This window comes from Gorilla gorilla, chromosome 7 (assembly GCF_029281585.2).
Source record: "Gorilla gorilla gorilla isolate KB3781 chromosome 7, NHGRI_mGorGor1-v2.1_pri, whole genome shotgun sequence".
NCBI lineage: Eukaryota > Metazoa > Chordata > Mammalia > Primates > Hominidae > Gorilla > Gorilla gorilla.
Genome location: NC_073231.2, coordinates 68,130,251 through 68,149,049, shown reverse-complemented (window position 1 = coordinate 68,149,049; position 18,799 = coordinate 68,130,251). Strand labels below are relative to the sequence as shown.

Genomic DNA, 18,799 nt, shown 5'->3' with positions numbered 1-18,799 from the left:
TTACGCACACTTGTGAGTAAATATATTAATCTTCAAAAGACTTATGAAGCATAACTCAAAACTGATTTTTGATGATTTTAAGAATCTTAGGTGCTTCAACTGGTCAGACCTAGAGCCGTAAATTCGCCAAGATATTATTTAATTTCACGCTAAGGAAAAAGTCTGACTCTACAGTCAGGAGATAACTCTGGCCTGACTTCAGCATTCTGAAAATCAATAGGATTCAATGACCAACACGGACCAACAAACCTACTATAGATAAGTCAATCAAAGCATACATCCTCTGATAGAATATCTTCATAATGAAATATAATGCAAATCACTTAAAAATGTTAAGACCAATTTACCAAGAAGAAAAATCTTACCAGTCTTTGATTTAACCGTTTATTTTCTTCTTCTTTCAATTGCAATGTCTGCAGGTGGAAAAAAGAGACCTGTGGTTTATCCTTGTACCTAACTCAAATAAATCTAAACAGTGATTGTCAAAGTTTTCATCAGACAAAAATGTTTGGTTCGGGTATGAAAAGTTGATGGGGATATTATTTTCTATGAATCCTTTCCAAATGTTTTCATTATCTACTAGCTTAAATAAGAACCAGAGCAATTTTAGATACATTTACCAAGGACTGTCAAACATTAATACGCGTTAGAAACACCTGTGGAATATATAAATATGTAGTAAAATCTGAGATCTATCCCCAGAGACTTTGTTAACTAAGTCGTGCCTAAGAGAATACATCTGGCATCTGTAACATACATCTCAGATTATGCTGAGGTAGGAAATCACATAACCCTTTCATAATAGAAAACATGCTATATTCAAATGAAGTTGTACAATTCTGAATTTGGATTTTTATCAGACAATTACACTTGTAAAGAAAAAAAGGCATTGTTGAAAATCTTATAGGCCTAAAGAATGAAAAGTAATCTATGAACAATGATCTGCCAAATGTGTACCAATTTGATCTTATAGTACCCTTAATAAAGGAAACCCTTTATTATCAGTTTTTTCTTGTCCATTTCAATTCTTCATTTAAAACATAACTCCCTTCATTACTTATTTTTGTTTTTGCCAATTTCTAAAAAGTATTTAATATTTTGTTTTTGAAGTAGATGTTTAAAATTGCCATTCATGTTATTTTGCTGAATTCTCAACTATTAGGTAAAACTATTACTTTACACACTGATTTAATAAAAACTACCAACTTTTTCCTCTCATACAGACTTCATTCATTGGGAAATTACAACAAATGGGAGGGTTGAAATACCGTCAACTATTTAGCTAGTAAGATCATAAAATGACAAGACTTCCCAAAACAGTAACCACAAAAATAAGTTAATCATAAAAAGGCTTAATTTATAAACACAAATAGTCTATTGTATGTTTCCAGAATGAAGTTTAACTGTATCCAAAAGTGAACATATGAAACATGGTACTTCAAGAAGATAATTTACTTACTCGTTCTAACAGCATTATCCGCTGTTTTTCTTCAGACAACATATGAATATTTTCTCTAAAAGTGAGAATAATTGAGTTTCAGTTTGAAATTCTAAACTTTACATTCTTCAAGATTTTAGAAATTAAAATATTAATACAGATCACTTTAACAATTTAAGGGTTTTCATAAGTTTTCAAAAGTAGCTTATTTCAGTTAGCATGTAATTTCAATGTTGTATATTCTCTGTAGCAGACCTAGATCTATAAACCTTTTGAAATAATAAGTAAAACTTTGTGTATGCATTTATCTAGAGATGTCTTTAAATTTCTTATTTTTCCCAGGCATTAAGAACCACTCTTCTTAATACTTGTGAGTGAATCCATGATAAAATCGTAGTTCTTGAGTGGCTAAAGACTTCAGTAGATTTACTAAGTGGATGCTATGTACTCACTAGTTACTATGCCAGGTGTGAATTTGCCCAATACACTAAAACATCCGAAAACAAATTAGAAAATTTTAAAAAATGCTATAAAATTAGAAAAGAGAAAAACAATTATTATTTAGGTTTTAAAATTCATCTACAGGTATAATCCCCAAATTATATTTCAAGTAACTTGATGCAAGGCAGGTATTCTGTCTTCTTCAACATGCTACTTCTTTAGGAAGACGCTTTGCCTAATATAAGGTCATAAAGATTGACTTCTGTAAGAGTTTTATAATTTTAGCTTTTACACTTAAGTCTATGATCTATTTAAGTCAACCTGCGCATATGGTGAGGAAAGGGTCCAACTTCATCCTTTTGCATCAGAATATCCAGCTATGCTATCCCTGCACCATTTGCTGAAAAAGCTATTTCCTTCATGGAACCATCTCAGCACCTTTAACCAAAATGCAAGGGTTCAACCGACCATGAATACAAGGGCTAATTTTGGACTCTCAATTCTATTCCATTGATACAGTCAGGCTAGCACTACAGTGTCTTATTACCCTCGCTTACAAATTTTAAGATTAGTCAAACAGTGTGAGACTTTGTTATTTTTCAAGATTGCTTTGGCTATTTTGGGACTCTTGCAATTCCATATGAATTTTAGGATCAGCCTGCCCTTTTCTGCAACAAACACAGTTCAGATTACGGTAAGAATTGTGTTGAACTGGCAGACCAATTTGGGGAGGGCTACCATCTTAAGGCGATTAAGTCTTCCAGTCAGTAAACACAGGATGTCCTTCTGTCTTAACTTTTTTCCATGTTTTGCAATTTGTACAAGTATTAAACTTCTTTTGTTAAATCTATTCCTAAGTATTTTTACCTTTTTGATGCCATCAGAAAAGAAACTGTCTTTTAAATCTCATTTTTGGATGATTCATTGCTAGTAGAAAGAATGATAAGTTTTTAAGAGACAGGGTCTTGTTATGTCATCCCTGTTCACAAACCCCTAGGCTCAAGGGATCCTGCTGCCTCAGCCTCCTGAGTAGCTGGGACTACAGCTGTGCACCACCACAGCCAGCTCCAATTGATTTTTGCACACTGAACCTGTATCCTCCAACATTACTGAACTAGTTTGTTAATTACAGTATTTTTTTAGAGGAGACTTTAGGATTTTCTAAATAAAAGATCAGGCAATGTATGCAAATAGTGTTTTTTCTTCCTTACCAATCTAGATGTATTTATTTATTTATTTATTTATTTATTTATTTATTTATTTATTTATTGAGACAGAGTCCTGTTCTGTCACCCAGGATGGAGGGCAGGGTCGCAATCTGCAACCTCTGCCTCCCAGGTTCAATCAATTCTCCTGTCTCAGCTTCCCATGTAGCTGGAATTACAGGTGCCCACCACCATGCCCAGCTAATTTTTCTATTTTTAGTAGAGACTGGGTTTCACCATGTTGGCCAGGCTGATCTTGAACTCCTGACCTCAGGTGATCTGCCTACTTTGGCCTCCCAAAGTGCTGGGATTACAGGCATGAGCCACTGCACCCGGCCAATGCCTTTAATTTCTTTTTCTTGCCTAAGTGCCCGTGATAGAACTTCCAAGTACAATGTTGAGCAGCAGTGGCAAGAGCAGGCCATCTTCATCTTGATTTTAGGGGAAAAGCATTCAGTCTTACACCATTGAGTATGATGTTAATTGTGGGTTCTCACAGATGCCTTTCAATAGGTTGAGGAAGTCAATTCCTAGTTTGTTGAGTGTTTTTATGATGAAAGGTTGTTGGGTTTGGTCAAATGCTTTTTCTTCATCTATTGAGATAATCATGTGTTTTTCTGTCCTTTCATTCTACTGATATAGTGTATGACATAAATTGACTTTCAGATGTTAAACCAACCTTGCATTTCTGAAATAAAGCCAATTGGAATTCCTTTTGTATTCTGCCAGACTGGATCTATTAGTATTTTGCCGATAATATTTGTGTCAATAGTTATAGAAGATGTATTTTCTTCTTTTGATATATTTGTCTGATTTGGTATTAGTATATAATACTGGCCTCAGAGGATAAGTTGGGAAGAGTTCTCTCCTATTTTTTAAAAGAGATTATAAAAAACTGGCATTATTTAAAAGTTTGGTTTTTATCTTTTATTTATTAAAAATATTAACCACCAGACTTCTGCTGTTTATGTTTTCTGTTGTACTCAAGCTTTAAATTTCAATGTAATATTGATTATTGTTTTCCAAGTGCTCTCCTACTCTGATTTCAGAGTAGTCTTTTATTTTCTTTAAGAAACTCTGTAAGTTCAAAAAAAAATTTAGTCTTTACTACATCTATCATTTTGTTTATATATACAATGTAAAATATGGCTCACCTCTCACCAATAGATCAACAATGCCTCTAATGTCCCATTCTGAGGAGTCCATCCTTTACCAAACTGATTTAAAATGCTACATGTAGATTTCCATATATACCCACTGGTTTGTTTCAAGATTACTAACTCTATTAATCTATTTGCCTGTGGCTATACCAATAATGTACTGAATTAAATACTATTTATGTAGTTTAAGACTATATCTTAACACCTAGCAGGACAAATCTCTACTCTCTGATCTTTATTTAGAAATGCTATCAATTATTTTTACACATTTTTCAATACGAATTCTAGCATCAAACATCACTTTTTAACCTAACATATTGTTAGAATTTTAATTGAGTAATAGATTAAATCACTGAATACATCTGAGGAGAAAAATGATATCTTAATAATACTCCATTTCCATCTATCTTTCCACGTATAGCTTTCAGGCCTCTTCATAAAATTAGTTTTCTTCACGAAGTCTTGCGCATTTTTGTTAAATTAATTACAAGTAAGTTATTCCTTTAAATATTTATTGGGATCTTTTATACATATTAAAGTCAGCTTTTGCTGGTAAATATGCAAACTACTCCTCTTTGGATATATCTATGATCTACACTCTGATGTACTCTGTTAATTCTAATATGTCTTTAGGTCTTTGTGGTTTGTAAAGGATACTGTCTGAAAATGAGGACAGAAAAAGTTGTTTCCAAATTTTATTTATTGTCTTGCTGAATAGCAATGGTGACAGCTGGCATTGTGTTCTTCCCGAATTTATGAAAAACACTTCTAAATGTTTCAATATGAAATACGATGCTTGCTATGTCTCTCCCATATACTTACAAATAAAAAGAAGTTCCCATCTACTCCTAGTTTGCTAAGGATTTTTTTTGTTAAATTATTAAATAAATGGGCACTGCATTATATCAATTGTCATTTCAGCTTCTACTGACATGACTCTATAAACCTTCTCAAGTAATCAGTGAGTATGGTTAGGTATTCTACTGTTTAGTTATTACTCTGGCATTCCTAAAATACTCCACTGGGTCATGATGACTTTATCATCATAAAACCACAAGGCATTTGATAAGCTAAAATTGTCTTCAGGATTCCTTGTATTTATAATTCACAGGTGAGATTAACTTGTATCATGTTCTCTGTAATTTTTAAAACTATAACTAAGGTTATGTCCCTCTTTTCATTACATATATTTATTTGTACCTTCTATTTATCTCAATATCTACTAAACAACTTTTATTTTATTGTGGCTCATTTGTTTTTATTAATTCATTTAAAAATAAAGGAACTACACAGTTCTCTCAGAGTACCACTTTCGTCATATCTGTTTTTGATACTTTAGTTCTGAATAACTCAATTTTCATATTTATAAAAAAACCTACATATGATCTGACTAATATGCAGAATCTTAAGTTTATCTCACGTAGGCAGAGAGCAGAATAGTGGTTACCAGAGGCTGGGGAGAGTACAGAGGAGAGGAGATGAGGAGAGGTTGGTTAACGGGTACAAAGCTACAGCCAGATAGGAGGAATAAGTTTTGGTGTTCAATAATGTACTGTGGTATCTCAAAATTGCTAGAAAAGAGCATTTTGAATGTTCTCACCATAAAGAAATGATAAACGTTTGAGGTGATAGATTACTCTGATTTGAATGTACACATGTAACTACATCACACTGTAAACCATAAATATGTATAATTTATGTGTCAATCAAAAAAGCCTTAAATTCCTAAAGCTTTTTAAAGCCTTTTGCTTTGAATTGCTTTTATATTTTTCCCTTCTGTATCTTTCTGAATCACATTATAGTAAACTTTCTCTATCATTTGGCTCTAGGTACCTCTCCTATATGTAGAATGAAGTTGGATATATTTTTTTTGAGAGGTTTTCATAAGGTGGTTCACTTTTTTCACACATGTCCGGACATATTTATGTCATTCATGTTTGCTAAATAACCATGTTTTCTTGATTTGTTTTTTTGATTTGCTTAACCATGTTTTCTTGATTTGCTTTTTTGAATTACTTTTTTTGTTCTATTTTATTTTTAATATACATTCTTAAGCCTTATACCTTTCAAAGTCTAAAGGTAACCAGTTTCTATTATTTTCCTTTCAACCAGACAGAAACCTAAGTAATTTTATTTTTCAAAAACAAACAAACAAAAAACTCCCCTACCAAAGTTTCTCAAAGGTCAGGCAGATAATGTGCTTATATGAAGATGCAACTAACTGCGTTCCTCTGAGTGGGCAGAGGTGGGGTACGAAGGACCCTGCACTTACTGGTTTCTTACTGTGTACCACACCTTCTCACAGGTGCTCATTAAATTTAATGCCTGGCCGGGTGCGATGACTCACGCCTGTAATCCCAGCACTTTGGGAGGCTGAGGAGAGTGGATCACCTGAGGTCAGGAGTTCGAGACCAGCCTGTCCAACATGGTGAAACCCCGTCTCTACTAAAAATACAAAAATTAGCCAGGCGTGGTGGCAGGCACCTGTAATCCCGGCTATTCAGGAGGCTAAGGCAGAAGAATCGCTTGAACCCAGGAGGCGGAGGTTGCAGTGAGCCGAGATTGTGCCGTCGCACTCCACCCTGGGGGACAAGAGCGAGACTTCATCTCAAAAAAAAAAATAAATAAATAATAAAATAAAATAAAATAAAATATTAATGCCCAAAGCAACCCTGCTGGTGTATCATAACTGTTGTCTTGTTATCATAACTTTTATCTTGATGGAAAAATAAGGGATGATGACTTGCTCAAGTTCCCAAGCAGGTGCCAGACTCAGGACTTGAACCTGGATCTGTTTGAACGAGGGGACCACGCTGATTCTATGATATCTTTTGGTACAAATCACTTGTTCGAATTACTTCATCTCACATGGGGGTGTAGTGTTCACTGACCCACTGGGCATAATTCTTTATGTGGCATAATGATCTGGACTTTCTGCCCTTGGAATCTCAGTTCCCATATCTGAAATCCCAGAGGTGCAACTAGAAATGCAAACTCTACTTGCAACGTCCTTTGGAAAGGAGCACTTTCTCCTCCCAATTCTGTCTCTCCCATAGATATAATTGTAAGCACAATTTTAGTGGTCTTTCACTATATTCAATGGAGAACTGGTAAGAAAGTTCTAAATTCCAGTAAGCTCTGCCACGATTTCAATGTAATGCAGTAAACATTTGCTATATATGAATAAACAAATAATAATAATAAAAAACCCTTCCCTGCCTTTCCTCACCAAAATGAATATATTCATTACTACAATAACCTCTTTATAGGTAATGGACCCCAAAATGTCAACATTCCTTGTAAATAAGAATGGCTCAATACTACTGCCATGATCCTTATCTTGGCAGTATGGGATAATTGTGGCGCACATACTTTGTATAGTATGAGAGTACCCCAAAATAATTCATTCAGTAATGTTTTCTCACATTTACAGTTTAAAGAATTAAAATAGCACAACTTTCAGATACATGGGCTGTGGACAACCAGTAATGCTAAAAATATTTCCTCTCTTCAGAGCTTTACAACTCATGGAATTGCACTAGCCTTAAATAACAGTTGAAAACAGCCATACTTACTGTACAGACATCATGCTTGTCTCCATTGCTGAATCCACTCTTCCTTCATCTGCTGTTTCCACAGCGGATCTATCTGATTCACCTGGGAGTTCAGGTGCACAAGCTCCATAAAGTTCTGGGGCTGTAGCTACATATGGTGAAGGAACAAAACTGCTACTACGCAACTTACTGACTTCTTCTTCAAGCTTTTTCTTTTCCTCAAGCAAACGAGCTCGATCTTCAGAAAGTGACTCTATCAAATCTGAAAGACACCCAAATTAAAAAAAGTATCATGTAATTTAAAAAACCACTTTGCATGAATGTATCTTTTTCACTTTAAAAAATTAAAAAATAGTACAAAACAGTACAAACCTTTATCCCGTTCTTGTTGCTGCATTGTACTTTTCAACTTATCACTAAGATCATTTATTATGTTTTCTTTTCTCATTTTCTCTCTTGTTAAAACAGTGTTAAAATTGGTCTGGAACAAGAGAATAATTATTTAAATTTATCTACATGTACTTAGCAGCTAGGACTTAGAAAATAAACTTGCAAATATTCTTTTCTGTGGCACATTTGTACATGGAGATGATAGGGTATGATTCGTGAAATGTTTTAAAAATGAAAATGTAACATACTGTGGCAAAGGTTCTACTTTCTTGGTTCCAATTTAAGTCTCTTGAAAGCAAATCCTATTTTCTTATTATTGTCCATATATTTACTGTCAGAGATTTTGAAATTTTAAAGAATTAGAAGAATCAATAACTTAGAGTGCTGTTAGACACTTACTTTTTTCCTGGAGTAATCATCCTGCCTCTGAAACCTGCCTTTTGTCTTTAGCATTTGATCACCACCCTAACATTTTAGATATGACTCTATCTTCCTTATTTCTCTTATTTGGATATCTGCAATGGTCACTGGAATGCTGATTTATATTGGCTAGACTTATTACTCCCCCACTTTTATAAACTCTACTATGAAGCTCACATATCCAACTGCCTGCATGGATCTCATGAGACAATCTGGCAATTTTAACTGCACAGTTTCTTTAATAAAGACGACTGAATCTGTATAAAAATTTTGCTTAGGCCGGACTTGGTGGCTCATGCCTGTAATCTCAGCACTTTGGGAGACCGATGTGGGAGGACTGCTTGAGCCCAGGAGTTTGAGACCAGCCTGAGCAACACAAGATCAAGTCTCTACAAAAATTATCTGGGTGTGGTGGCACATGCCTGTAGTCCCAGCCATTCGGGAGGCTAAGGAGGGAGGACTGCTTGAGCCCAGGAGTTCCAGGTTATAGCGTGCCATGATTGCACCACTGAATTCCAGCCTGAATGAGAGTAAGACCCTGTCTCTAAGAGGCAAAAAAAAAAAAAAAAAAAAACATTTACTTACAAGTTTTCTGAGCTTCTTGAAATGTAAAAGCAATAGATGAATGATGAAATGATCTAAATTGACTCTTCTCATCTGCCCAGCATTTCTAATTCCAAAATTTTAAGAGCTCTATGGTCCTTGGATCAATGAATAATGCTAACAATGCTGGCAATAGGGAGATTTAGGAAAAGTAATACAGCATTTTTAATAAAATTTTAATAAATTCATTAAATATTTAATTAAATACAATTTGTGGCCACAAAGCATACAGGAAGATCTCTCAAAAAGAAACATTTATGATATGGCTTTGTATTAAGCCATCTCTATGTATTTTATTTATATATAGAAAATAAACACAAAAACATATAAACCATTATGTTTATTTTCATGATTTTTGCCATTTCTGTAATTTGAAATGAATTTTTAGGAAGATCACAATTTGTAATTGGCATATGAAAAAAGGGGGCTAGTTAAGAACCAATTAGTTCCAACTCAGAAATCACCTATACAGAGCTAGGTACAAATCACCTTAAATAAATACAACTTAACATACACATCATGGAAAATTGGAAGGTACCTTAGAAGTCATTTCTCCCACTCTTATTTTATAAATATTAAAAGAGACATCAAAACATGAAGAAGTAAATTAGACAGCTGTCAATACTATACTTTTGGTTTCAGTTAATTCATTCTTTACTTAATTTTAGAAATTGTACATGTGCTTATAAAAGAACACACAAAGAGACAATGCAACACAAGGAGATAAAGAGATCAATATGCAGAATGAATCATAGAGAAGAATCTATAAATCCAGATTCTTAGAGAGAGGTTACTACTGACCTCCTCATTGTTAATTCTTACTTAAAACTTGGCTATTCCTCCTCCCTGAACACTTAACTTTCCTTGGCTTCCCTTAAGCCACACACTTTTTTTTCTGGTTGTGCTTTTCTCATTCCCTTTTCCCAGGCTCTTCTTTCTTTCCCTGGGCCTTAAAAATCTAAAATTGTTAGAGGTTTCAACTATACTTTATTTTCTTTCTGTTCTCTGATTTACGTTTTTTCAAATTCTACAAAGACACTAATTAATCATAACATTTTAGGAAACGGAAAAATACCACATAATATTACATGTGTACAACAACCATAAATATGCAGTTTCAGAAATGTATCCCTCAAAACGTATACCCCAAACTGCAATATTATCCCTGGCCTAAATTCTAGCAGTAGCTACCAAATTGCTCTTCCAGCTGACTGCTTTGCAGTTCTCCAATCTTTCTCCATGTTCCAGTGGGTGATCTTCATTAAGCATAAATCTAATTATGCCATTGTAATTAGTTGCTGTCCGGTACTTCAGGTAAAGTACAAGCTCTCTAACAAGGCATCTGGTTTTTTATCTAACCCCAATATACTTCACAAGCACTACCTCTTATTATTGACCAACAACAGTAAGTACATTAACAAAATTCAATAATATTCCATCTTAATCTACCACCAGCCTATCAGAAGGATAAGAATTACAGAAAGGGTAAGATATTTATGTTGATCTGAATGTAATTTAGGATAACAAAGTTTAGAGAATTTGAAGCTTAGAGAAAAAATAAAATCATTTTTTAAATTAAAAAAATCATTTCATAGAAAACTAATCTTAGTTCTCAAGAGGTTAAATGATCTACCCAAGATCACACAGGTAGTGAAGAAACCAGGAACAGAATTCACATTCCCTCGCTTCTAATCTAAGACTATCTCATTTTGAAGCACCTGGTATTGTCATGTGACATGTTAACATGAAAAATATTATTCTCCAGATGAGTAAAAAAAACTAAAAAAAATTCTTAAAAATACATGCTTTTGTCATGAGGAAATTTATTAACAGGATCAATGTAAGGAACATCACATCTAAGATATAAGAAACCCTCAACTACATAAAGAAATTATATTTGTTAATTTATGTCTACCTTCTTTAGTTCTCAAATAAATGAAATGGGAAAAGAGATACAGACCTGTTGTTCCGCAATCAAAGATGTTCGAACATTTTGCATTTCTTCATTCTTTCTTTTTTCTTGCTCTTCAAGTTGTTCTAGAAACTTAGCTTTTTCTTCCTGAAGCTTTTCTTGAAGTTCAGCAACTAAGCTTGAAGAATCTCCTCTGGTAGAGTCAATGGCAGGACTTACAAATTAAATATAGCATTAAATTAAAAAAAAAATTACAGACACACAAATATACCAAATATCATATTTAGGAAATTTATCTTCCTTAAGCTCAATAATGTAGCATGAAAGATATCTGTGTGAACCCTCTCTTTGAATCTAAAAAGTAAAGGGAAATAAGTAAAAGTTTAATACAGATTAGATGATGACACTAACAAGGTTTACTGATTTTTATCAGTATAGCAGATAAATTCCAGATAATTTGCTTATATCAACATACATAAAAATCAAGAGGCTGCTCTGCCCATGGAGTAGCCATTCTTTTATTCTTTGGCCGAGCTCTGTGGCTCACACCTGTAATCCTAGCACTTTGGGAGGCCCAGGCGGGAGGATCACTTGAGTCCAAGAGTTTGAGATCAGCCTGGGCAACAAAGTGAGACCCCGTCTCTTAAAAAAACAAACAAACAAACAAACAACAACAACAAAAAACAACAGCCAAGCACAGTGGTGCATGCTGAGGTAGGAGAACCGCTTGAGCCCAGAAGTTCAAATCCTGCCTGGGCAACATAAGGAAAAAGTATTTTCTGGTAAGGGACTATACACATAAGAGATAGGTAAACTCAACTTCAAATGTCAGTTTTGCTATTCCTATACATGAAATTTACACAATGACTTAGGAAAAAAGAAACACCTAAAGACTGCATACGTTGAAATGCTTTAATTTCCATAAAATAGACTTTGGTTCATTTCTGCTAACAAATAGGTAACACAAAGCTAAAACTGAAAAGCGTTTACACGAACAGATCTACATATTCCTGAACTCATACTCATTTTCCTCAAGACTTGCGTACCTCTTAGGGGTTGCTGACAAAGTGCTAGAGATGAGAATAGGACAATGTAAGAAGAAATGAACAAACACTGGTTAATGATTATTTTAACTTCTAATTAATAACTCATTAACTTCTAATTATAACTTCTAAGTATTAATCTCATCTACTTTCAACTTAATCCTTAGCATTAAAAAAAGGTTTCTCCAAGAAGCAGATGAAAAATCCCATTAGTATTAAAACATGCTAAGCCTCAAAAAGTTGCTGTTACTAAAAACCACTTTACCAGGTCAATTTTTAGGCTTAAATGTCCCTCTATTTGTTTTTAAATGATATTTTAATGTTTTTGAAATCAGGGTGTGTTCTGCAATTAATATGGGCATGTATTTAAAATGTTCACTCTACATGTTTCTTATGTAATTTCCTCATCTAATTATATGACAGGAATACACTATTTATATCAATAATCATACAAAAAAATTATTGGAATCCTTTTATTCATGCTTCCAAATTTCCTGATAAAAATCTAATAACTTAAACTTGCTGCTCAGATAACCTTTCCTCCAAAGGGATAGCTTTATACAGCCAAATGCAGAATATGCAGTTTGAAACATAATATCTCTATCAAAGTCTGAGACTCCTTACTTAGTTCCCAGAAAGGCTGGAATAGGAATCCCCTATTTCATAATACAGTTAATTAAAGGACGGAATATATATTCCATAATATAATTAATTAAGGCAAAGGATTTACTTTTAAAGTTTCTCCTTTGGGGCTGAAGAAGAGGGGGATGTGCAAGTTTAAACTACTCCATGGCTGGAAAACTGACATACTACATAAATCAAAGTCTTACTAAGGAACACAAAGAGACTTACAAAAAGAGACTCAGACTACTAACAATGAAGTGCTTGGGATAAAAATAGGTATAGGCAGGGTTTACAAAGAATCCTGCTTGGCCGATTTCTTCCTTGAAGAAATCTCCACAGTTCTAAGGTAAGCTGAAACTTTTAGGAATAAAAAATAAGGCCAGGTTTTAAGGAGGAAATCAAGAGAGCACTGAGGTTGGAGATGTGAAGGACAGATAGTGAACAGTAAAGGTTATGAATTTTATTGCAAGTACCATATAAAGTCATTGAAAGGTTTGGTCTAGAGAATGATATGGTGTGAATCTAGGCTTTGAAAAGACTATTGTGAGAAAGGATATTAGTAAGAAATGGGGCACAGTAAAGAAGCCTGAAGGAGAGCTTTCAACATGATAAAGGATCCTAGAATTGTATTAGAAAAAGTGTGGTTCAAATTGTGCGAGAGGAAGGGGAGGCCATGCACAGGCAGTACTTATAATTTCTAGGTGTCCTGCATCTTTGGATTGCTTGGGGTACTCCATTTCAGGGTCAGTGCTGTGCTGAGATAATACAGGGACAAGAGGACACAGTTCCAGGTACACAAACAGATATAGACACCCCTGACACTCTCTGTAAACACCGTATCATCCCCAAAACTAGAATAAGAACACTAGATGATTAGCATAGGGTATCTCATTTACTGACTCATAAAGTAAAAGCAAAGATTGCACAGGTTATGACATGAAAAATAATCATTATCCTGTACTGAAGACAGGTTTCTTGTGGCTGTATTAATCCGGCCAAAAGTACATACTATGCCATATTGTTTGAAGCTCCCATTAGAAAATGTTCCAAGTGACTATCCGCCACACAACTTTAATTTGACATTACCCTAGGATCTGAAATGGCCCTGCTATCAGGGGAATTAACCCTAGCAATGAAAGGCTAACAGCTAAAATAGGTTTTGTGTTTTAACTAGCATCACTGCCTAGCTTTCTATGGGGAGCAAGAAGCTGTGTAGAGGGGAGGGAGGTCATGAAGAAAAGGTTACAGCGTATCACAGTTCAGTTAGAAAAATACAGTAGTCCCCCTTTACCCACAGGGAATATGTTCCAAGACCCCCAGTGGATGCCTGAAACTGTAGATAGTAACACACCCTGTATTTTTTCCAATATATGCACTACGGTCCTAACTTTTGCAGTTTGAGGTGTGATGGCAAAAAGAGAATGAATTGTCTCCTCCTGCAGTTTCAGATAGGTTGGGTCTTACTGTAGATCTTTGCAATCTCAGCATTTGATTTTTTTTCTTACTAAATCAAGAACTTTCATCTTTTCACTTAAACGAAGCACTTCAAGGCTTCTTTTTGGCATATCCAAATTATCAACATCATTACTCTTGTGCTTTGGAGCCATTAAATAAAGATTACTTGAACACAAGGACTGCAATACTGATAACCCAGATGGCTAACAAGTGACTAACGTGTGGAGAGTGCCCACAGTGTGGATACACTGGACAAATCATGCTACTCAAAACAGTGTCCAATTTAAAACTCAGGAATTGTTTATTTCATTTAATACTTTCGAACCATGGGGTAAGTGAAACCATAAGAGCGAAATCACATAAAACGAAACTAGACAAGAGGGAATGACTGTATTTAATCTAACAACACTACCACAGAAACCTAAGAAATTCATCAATAAAGGTTGTCCACCTAAAAGAAACTTGCATAATCCTGTCTTTGCATATCTGAATACTTTAAAGAGGCCTGGACATTGAAACTCAAGGAAGCAGATACATTTGTTACCAGCTGGGAACTTTAGTATCACGGAAACTTGAAAAAAAGCATCTCTAAAGGCTGACAGTTTTTCCCCACCATTAAAATGTCAGTTCTAGCAAAGGACTGTATTATATCCAAATATTTCTAGCAACTAGAAAATTTACATTGAACATAAACTAGATTGTCTTGATGCTTGAACTCTTAACACTGACTGAATTAAAATGGGGCCTAGTAAACAATTAGTTCACTGTTTTTTCAAAAAAATCTCTTCTATCACTTGAACCCTGGAGGCAGAGGCGGCAGTAAGCCGAGATCATGCCACTGCACTCCAGCCTGGGCAACAGAGTGAGACTCCGTCTCAAAAAAATAATAAAATAAATAAAATAAAAATCTCTTTTGAAATTAGAATTACAAAATTAAAATGCTCCCACCCATACTCACTCAGATCCACATCACTACTTCCTGGGAGCAAGGCCATCAATCATGTAGTAGGTAGATTTCAACCCACGCAAACCACATACACACGTTCCACTCTTATTTCTTTGTACAAAGGTACAGGAGAAAGCTTTCTCCTATATTTTCAAAACTAAACATTTCAAAACTAATATAAACTTAAATAATTCCAAATTAAATAGAAGATATTCTGATCTTGCATTTCCTTAATCACAAGTGGACCGAACAGTATCTACATGTTGGTCATTTGTATTTCTTCTTTGATCTCTTCATATCCTCTGTCCATTTTTCTAACAGATTGTGTGCCTTTTTCTTATTGACTTACTGTGGGAGCTACAGACATAGCTAATATACATATCTTAGAAATGTTTCTCCTTGGCAGCTGGCCCCTCAGTGTTGCTTCTGGCATATGTAGAACCAAGTGGTGAAAGGGAAATATGCCGGACTGTGTGTCCTCACATAAGCATCTTTCTTCTTCAAAGGTTTCCTCTGCATGACAGAGAAGCCAGGGATATTATCCAGAATTCCCTCCTCAGTAGGTTCTATGTTTGAGATTGCCAATGCAAGATATCCACACCTGACCTAGGATGCTGAAGAGAGAGACTCTGGAGGTGGTTGTAGCCAAACATGTGGGCAATGTGAGATTCATAAGAGATTTCCAAGTAAACCACCTGTTTGGGGGTCTTGGTAGACAACTGACAAAAGTCTTCAAAGAACTGTATCAGTTTCCTAAGCCACCAACTTTGGTGCTTCAGATGACTTTCTATTATAGATCTCTTGGCCTTCACCAGATTACTATCCAGTCTCCTAGTTCTCCCAACATTCATGTAAACTCTAAATCTAGTATTAATCCCTTTAATCCTGAAATATTTAAAAGTGGTTGTTTTATAAGCTCAATCCCGATACAAAAAATGACTCTAGAAGAAAAAAAAAATCCCATAAAACATGGAAATCTGAGATTAATTCTCTGATCTGAAAGCAGTAATGACCTCAGTGCCAGTGCAAAACAGAACACTGGAAAACCAGGGCAGTACATGGCATAACAGTACACACTTGTAGTTGTTTGAAAAACCAGTGACTAAGGAAGGCAAGGCTTTGAGACATGTCCCAGCTGTGCCTCCAAATCCCACCAAACCTTCCTTCCTGGAAGCAACAGCCTTTTTCTACCTTGTCTGAGGAAATCAGTGTCCCTTCACTTGAGGTAGTCCTCTTCTCAATGAGATGATCCTTTTCAACAACCTCTCCCACCATTTAATTACTTCCATACTCATTGCTACACTCAAATTGCCAGATCTCCGGAGAGTTAAAAATCTAACAAAGAAGGAATTGCAAAGCAATTACAAATCTTTAATATATTTTGGCAGAAAAATGGAAAATACGTACGGGAATAGATCTAATGACAGTTACAAGACGAGGGACAATGTGGAGTGAGGCCAAAATTATTTATACAGGTGCAATGACCACAGATTCCAGACTCAATATTGGCTATTAACACTTTGCCAAGTTGACTGCCTGGAAAGTAGACTTAAGAATAACCAACATTAAATGAAAATGAGATGGCAAAATGAAATACTCTAGACCAAGGGCAGGTAAATCCAATCCGCTTTTTTGCAGAACACAGCCAAACCGTTCATTTATATAGTCTCACTGCTGTCTTGCTAAAATGGTACAGTTGGGTAGTTTGGATAGAGGCCATTTGGCCCACAAAACTTAAACTATTTACTATCTGGGCCTTTATAAAAGTTTGCCAACCATTTCTTTAGGCTAATGATTCCCAAAGAGTGATCCATAGAAGCCTGGGGTTAACCAAACACATTCAGAGAACAAGTGAAGTCAGAACTGTTTTCATAGTAACACCAAGTGTTGTCTTTTTCACCTTGTTGATATTGGCACTGATGATCAAACTGCTGGTACCTGAACACAAATTAAAGCCATTAGCACCAAACTTTACTTGTAGTCGTTTTATCTTTCACCACAAAGCACTCAAAGTGGGGAGGAAAAAGGGGAGGCTGTTTTTTCTTAGAATATTCTTGAATAGCAAAAACTACTAGCTCTAAAATATGTTAACATTTGGAAGATCTGCATTAACTCCGTGAACTCGTGTTTTCCAAATGACCAATTCATGATGCTATAAAATCATGCATGAGTAAAAAAGTACAAGAGATGTACCAATAAATGTTAAGATTATGAGAAAATCCACTGATAGCTGCATATTCCACAATAAAAACTAATGTTCAGAAATTACCACTTGCTGAATTTTGATTTAGTAAGAAAGAAGAATATCGACAATCATCTGAAAAGGCTATTTAAATATTCCTTTCCTTTTCCAATTGCATTCAGCATAAGGTTGGACTTTTTTTCATATACTTCAATCAAAACTTAAGAGATTTGCAAATACATAGAACAATGGTACTCTTCTAACTAGTTTTCATTTCAGAAAGTTTTTATTAAGAAATCTTACGTATGGCCAAGCATGGTGGCTCACGCCTGTAATCCCAGCACTCTGGGAGGCCGAGGTGGGCAGATCACAAGGTCAGGAGATCGAGACCATCCTGGCTAACATGGCGAAACCCCATCTCTATTAAAAATACAACAAATTAGCTGGGCGTGGTGTCACGCATCTGCAGTCCCAGCTACTCGGGAGGCTGAGGCAGGAGAATCACTTGAACCCGGGAGGTTGCAGTGAGCCGAGATTGCGCCACTGCACTCCAGCCTGGGCATCAGAGCAAGACTCTGTCTCAAAAAAAAAAGTCTTATGTATGCCACCATGTAATGAGGTTATTTGAAAATGACTAAGTTTCAATTTCTTGGCATTAATTTTTAGTATAGAAATACTGACATAATCCCTATAAACAAAATCAGTCTGGAGTCAATTTTTGAGAGCGTAAAAAGATACTGTGACAGAAGTTAGAGAGCCACTGTTCTTGTTTTTCACATATTTAAAAGATGGTAAACACGCATGCACACAGATTATATGAATAAGTCTGTGTGTGACCTGCAAATGCTAAAATTTTACTATCTGGACCTTTAAAAAACAAGTTTGCTGGCCAGGCGTGGTGGCTCATGCCTATAATCCCAGCACTTTGGGAGGCTGAGGCAGGTGGATCACCTGAGGTCAGGAGTTCGAGACCAGCCTGACCAACATGGAGAAACACCGTCTCTACTAAAAATACAAAATTAGCCAGGCATGGTGGTGCATGCCTATAATCCCAGCTACTCAGGAGGCTGAGGCAGGAGAATTGCTTGAACTTGGGAGGCAGAGGTTGTGGTGAAGAGAAATCACGCCACTGCACTCCAGCCTGGGTAACAAGAGCGAAACTCCGTCTCAAAAAACAAACAAACAAAAAACAAACAAAAAAACAAGTTTGCTGACTCCTGATCTACAAGGAAGGCATCCAAAGGCAGGTATACTGGAAGGGATTTATTACTTATACCCTCAGAGGGCCCAGAGAATATGTTCTTTACCAAGGCTTTGCAAAATACAAGCTTAAAAGGCTCTGTAGTGGTGCTCTGCAGGAAACAGCAGAGGGAGATGAGAACACTGAAATTCAATGAATTTAATGGGAATGACAGGCTTCTGGAGT

The 18,799-nt window shown here is 35.5% G+C and overlaps 1 protein-coding gene across 7 annotated transcripts in view; it reads right to left on the bottom strand.

Annotated features, from left to right (window-relative positions):
- Positions 1-18,799, bottom strand: part of RB1CC1 (RB1 inducible coiled-coil 1) — an 88,958-nt gene that overhangs the window by 11,679 nt on the left and 58,480 nt on the right. For 3 of the 7 annotated variants that reach the window (XM_019032475.4, XM_019032476.4, XM_055348774.1), the window contains exons 16-20: positions 11,172-11,337; positions 8,171-8,279; positions 7,820-8,060; positions 1,460-1,514; positions 366-413 (exon numbers count right to left, since the gene is read on the bottom strand). In XM_019032475.4, the coding sequence (XP_018888020.2) occupies positions 366-413; positions 1,460-1,514; positions 7,820-8,060; positions 8,171-8,279; positions 11,172-11,337 (619 nt within the window). Of the gene's footprint in view, positions 1-365; positions 414-1,459; positions 1,515-7,819; positions 8,061-8,170; positions 9,338-11,171; positions 11,338-18,799 lie in introns of those variants that run through there. The other 4 variants (XM_055348775.2, XM_055348776.2, XM_055348778.2 and 1 more) reach the window with 3 other exon arrangements.